At 43.2% G+C, this 5,218-nt stretch overlaps 1 protein-coding gene across 1 annotated transcript; it reads right to left on the bottom strand.

Annotated features, from left to right (window-relative positions):
• Positions 1 to 216: 216 nt before the first annotated feature.
• LOC123114889 (alpha carbonic anhydrase 1, chloroplastic-like) lies at positions 217 to 4,124 on the bottom strand. The gene is made up of 6 exons (XM_044536265.1): positions 4,046 to 4,124; positions 1,862 to 2,073; positions 1,354 to 1,460; positions 1,167 to 1,269; positions 465 to 647; positions 217 to 360 (listed from the first exon to the last, which is right to left on the bottom strand). The coding sequence occupies exons 1-6, from the start codon at positions 4,122 to 4,124 to the stop codon at positions 217 to 219; spliced, it is 828 nt and encodes a 275-aa protein (XP_044392200.1).
• Positions 4,125 to 5,218: the final 1,094 nt, after the last annotated feature.

Here is a 5,218-nt window from a genome sequence, read left to right as displayed (position 1 = left end):
TTGGGTCGGGGCCAAATGACAGCGACCATAGCTACGGTTTAAATACAACAGAGGACATGGAGACCTCACATGCAGACACCAAGCATATATCCGTCTGGACCATGGTTTAGCACAACATTTCTGGCTACATTTTATTGCAACCTATCATGTGAACTTACACTTTCTTCGGCGTTCAGGATTGGCATCAAACAAAATAGTCCACCGAACATCAGTAGGCTAACGAGTATTTTGATTGTGTGACATATCATAAAGTTGCACAGTGCGACCATTCAGTGATTGTATCGGCCTACTGTTCTGCCTGTAACTCTTCTCCAAAGGAGCAATCAAAGCAACAACCTGCTCCTTTGTCATTTCTCTTATCTGCGAGATATCTCAGAGTATATGTATAAGTAACTCTTCCTGCATAAACATCATGTGAAATTAAAATTTCCACACTATTTTTCACATTTGAGTAGATGGAGTACCTCGCCAAGAATGTTCCAGATTACATTCTCCGTGCATGGGGGTGCTGTGAGAGATCCAATATATCTGAAATACCTATCTGCACCCTGCATTAGTTCCTTCATATTCACCACCCCAACGGGGAGAGGATCACCTTTCTCAGCTTTGCAACCCTCCGCAGACAATTCAACTAACTTATCCTTTATCTGTGAGTGCAACACAAAGCAAATATTGAAATGCATGTAGACCAAACACGCGCAAACTACTGGAGTGTCCTAGTCATTTGGTTCAACCAGTTCAAGTACAACACATATTGCTAACAGATCAAATTACAAGTTGTAATCATGTTATTTAGTTCCTGAACATGTGAGTGTCTTTTGGCTATCCACATAACACATACCCTTGTATTGAATGTATATAAACTACTCAATTAACCAAGGGTTCGTAGTCATTCCATTAATCTAGTGTTATACTTACGCCGGTTGGTAATAGTTTGGATCCTTACTTCTTGTGGTCAAAATAAACACATAAAGCATGAAAACACTATCCTGATGCACCAAGGGAAAACACCACCGCCCATTGAACTAGATCTAAAGGTCCCACTCATGTTAATTATTTGAATCATATCCTCAAGTTGATCATGATGGGGAATCTCAATATGCAGTGTTCTACAATGCCATAGTGATATTAGCGGTACAATACCCTTTTCCTATAAGGGTGATTACCTGATGAAGGAAAGGATCTTGTTTTCCGTGCCGATAAAGTATTGAGACAACACTTATGTTGCCATCATCAGTGTAGTGCACCATGTGGAGCTCCACCGCAAATCTATCAGGATAAGAGAGCGATGTGCACGGTTAGTACAACGAAAAAACTGAATGTTTTTCAGTTCTCAAAAGTGCACATGTGAACCTCTTGCCGTTGATGGTATGCTCTGAGGGAGAGTGCCAATGCAATTGCTTCAATTTATACGCTTTTCCATCCACCATGACAGTCCCAACAGTGTCATTATATGGCAGCTACATCAATCAGTTGGCCCAATGATCTCATAATTTGCATTATTTCAAACTAGGAGATTACATTTATGTAATAGAACACATATTTTCATGAACTTGTTATGGTAGTCATTCGTACATTATAGAAAAGATCACAATAGGATGAGGGTGAGGGTTTATAATGCGTGTTTTTTATTACAAGATGTTGAGATGGTGGAGGTCAATGAAGTCATTTTTACAACCAAAACAACAAAGGAAAACAAAGCTAAAAAGCCGAACAAAGAAAAAAAAACAAGCAAACCAAGCAACTTATTGGAAAGCAGACAAAATATAGATAAGTGAAGTCAGGTATTGTTGTGCTAGTATTTATACATTTTATGTTCGGTGACATAAAGAACCATTTGGTTGAGAGGGTCAGGGCAAACCGCAATGTTGAAGACGTTGTCAACCATTGTAGCATTTGTAGAAGTGTAATATCTCTTTAGGGGCTCCATTCGTAGGTCGGGTACCACACAATCTGTCACGATGTTAATTGGAGACTGGTAGATTCCTTTTGAGCAAACTGTGAAATTAGGACTTAAGCTCCCCCAATGCTTTGGGCCAGTTCTCCCGCTGTATCCAAAGCTCACGCCATTTGCTTTTAGTTGGAAAATATAGATAAATCATATGTCAACGCGAAACTTTGTCAAATTATACTAGCAATAGTAAAAACGAAGATGTCAAAGGTTGTATGGAATGTTTTTTTACATCGATGGAATAATTTTATATCTGTTTGAGATTGCCCATGTCTCACCCTTCTATAGCGTACATGCGTGGTACAAATATGTTCAGGAACTGATTGGTGGCAGTTCATCATAGGCTAAAGGCTCAAATCCGTGTGGGGGTATGCGCTTTACCTTGGGCGATATGAAATTGTTGTGTTTTTAACAAAACAAAAGTTGTAGGAAAAACTGCAGGTTATTTTCAATGGTACCAGATGGATCTGTGTGTAATCCTATATATGGCGCGCAGAGGCTCGGACGTCCACAGACAACCAACTGAAGACGGCAGCTTGCACTATATTAAACCAATTTGAATGGCGATTCAATAATAAAAAAGGCATGAGATACCATGTAACTTACTGATGTCTAATTGTTTTAGACTTTTAGCGTTTTGTACCCATATATAACACATTTAGATCTTAAAACTTTCCAATAAGAGAAGGCCGCATGCGTTAGTCGATGCAGAGCCAAGGTCTTTTCTCCTTCTTGATTGGTTTTGCAGAATTCTACAAAATTTATATCCAATCTGAATTGCATTTTTTATGAAAGATTGCATAGCGACTTGACAGTGAAGTGGACCAACCGATAAGAAACTGAAAATATCTCCTGGACAGGACCTATACAGTTTTTTTTTAGGATAGACAATCATGAAACAGTTGTCCTTTTATCCAAACGCCAAACCGATACAAGGACCATAATAAAACAAGGACGCCGATAACGCCCACACGTGTGGCGTACTAGCCATTCCACCACACATCATGTATGGTGTGAGCAGGAGGTAGCCCACACGGCTGTGTGTGGGCGAATATTAGAATTGCCCACACATGTGAGCGTAACTACTTCGTGCCACACGCCCAACAAGTACTACTCATCTCTACTCTACGCGTGTGCCACGAAGCAAAAATGCCCACATGTCCTGGCACAGCTACATTAGGTACCCGCGAGATGACGATTTAGTTGCCATCTGGGATGTCAGATGTAGTTATCCGGGATGACAAATGTAGTTGTAAAAGCATGGTAACTCTATCTGTTTTGGTTAACTATAGTTGTCATGTCTAATTTAAGGTAGTTGCCGCGTGTAATCAAATCATAGTTGCCGTGTGTGATTAACTACTTGCCACATTTGCCATGTGTGTTTACCTAGTTGCCGCATGTGGTCCAACCATAGTTGCCATGTATGGTTAATCACAGTTGTCATGTGTGTTTATCTGGTTGCCATGTACACGAAACTGCAGTTGCCGTCTAGCAACGAATCGTAGTTGTCATGTGTGTTTACCTAGTTGCTACGTACGTGTAACTGCAGTTGTCATCCAACAACGTATGAGTGTCGTGTGGGCAAAAAACAGTTCGCCCACACGCGCGTGGACTAGATGTTGGCTGTGTGGGCAGAAACTAGTTCGTCTGCACCGCAGCTGGCAAACCGCATGCTACGGGGCGTGTGAGCGAACTCTCTAACGCCCACACACCAGCTCCATCTTACGTGGCATGCAAATTCTACCTCAATGTGTCAAAATTCGTGCAAACTCGATTGGACGATGATCCACGCGTGTGGGCGAGTTGCAAAACTGCCACACGTGTGGTCGTTGACTCTGTGCATCGACCGATGAAGAGGCTGTGGGTTTCCCTCTTTTTCAGAAAAAAAAAGAGAGCAATTGAAACGACACAGCAGCTTATGAGCCAAATTGAGCGTCTAGAAAGGTTGGAAACCATGGAGAACCGAAGATTCCTCCTTTTTGGAAAAACGGTGTAAAACTCGTGCCAGAGTTGCATGTTCACAGTAAACAGCAAAATTGAGCTATCTTTTGGAGGGAAAACTCCGCTAGGGAATGCAGGACATAGAACACATACCAGTGTCGCACGCATGGGTGATAAGAAAGCACATGCATAACAGTGCAACACAGATTGCACTGTTCTCGGAAGTCACCATCGTTCTCTTTGAGAAATCTAAGCTCCAAGCTATATGTAGGTGCAGGAAAATATAGAAGGAACTGTGCTCGAGCTACGAAGAGAGCAAGGCGCACACACATATATACATAGGGCGACTTGCGGTTGATGGCATTCTGCTACAGCAGGCGCCGGTCTGCTTCGTGCATCCAGAGTAGCCGGAGGTCGATGCCACCATCATTAAACTCCCGCTCTTAAATTATCGGAAAATTGTAGTGCGGGGGCGGCGGCGGCGTTGTGATGTGACGGCCGGAGAAGATGGATCGATAGGGACGAAATGAGGTGCAGGCCAGCCATCTGTCCGGCCTGATTCCGGCTCTTGACTCGGTGGTGTCTCGGCCGAACGACCAAATCGTTGCTCTCCTCTCTGCTTATTCTAGTATCTCTCTGTCTACATCGTCGGCTAGAAATGGAACGGAACCCACTGTTATGTTGCCACCGGGAGATGGATGGCGATAAAGGACATATGCTCTCGTGCTATTGGACCCAACTTGCCTGCGCTCTGCCCACATCGTACTCCTTCGACTACATTCGGATGTCCCATAAGTTTTCACGAAAACATCGTATCGTTCCACACATACTTTCCCTTTAACTTCATCTAACAGTGTGTGCACGTAAATAGCCGTCCCTCTGTCATGTGATACACTGCGGCAGCGCGTGCGGGCTACATATAATGTGTAGAGCAACATTGAGTGAATGAATCAATCAACAATTGAGCAAGAGAAAGTAAAACTTACGAGCTCGTCCTCTGTCATGTGCAATGGCCACCTTGCCTCCAGCTACGTTACAAAACTTGGTGACGTTGGTCTAGATAGCATACAACGATACGAGAACGATCTCACATTGCGTGGTTGAATGATGTACATATTGTAGGACACAATGCACTTTCGTGCGTGGAACGTTTCGTGCACTTGCCGCCAGAAGGCCTCCCTTTTGTTCATGCCTACAAAATCCGCGGATACGGCCAGCCATGCATCGCACAACAACTCATCCTCCATGGTCGAGTGGCTCACCATCCTCCGGACTCTAAAAAACGACACAACATTTGAAAATAAGCTCAAAGGCATTTGACCGAAC

The sequence above is a fragment of the Triticum aestivum genome, chromosome 5B (assembly GCF_018294505.1).
Source record: "Triticum aestivum cultivar Chinese Spring chromosome 5B, IWGSC CS RefSeq v2.1, whole genome shotgun sequence".
NCBI classification, from domain to species: Eukaryota; Viridiplantae; Streptophyta; class Magnoliopsida; order Poales; family Poaceae; genus Triticum; species Triticum aestivum.
Note: the sequence above shows the minus strand (reverse complement) of the source record. Positions and strands in the feature narration are given on the sequence as shown.

Excerpts from the sequence above, each read along its gene's own strand:
- LOC123114889 (XM_044536265.1), bottom strand. The coding sequence starts at position 4,124 with ATGGTGACTTCCGAGAACAGTGCAATCTGTGTTGCACTGTTATGCATG. Across the intron at positions 1,461-1,861 it reads ACAACGTCTTCAACATTGCG|CTGCCATATAATGACACTGT; the intron begins GTTTGCCCTGAC and ends TGATTGATGTAG. Across the intron at positions 1,270-1,353 it reads CATACCATCAACGGCAAGAG|ATTTGCGGTGGAGCTCCACA; the intron begins GTTCACATGTGC and ends TTATCCTGATAG.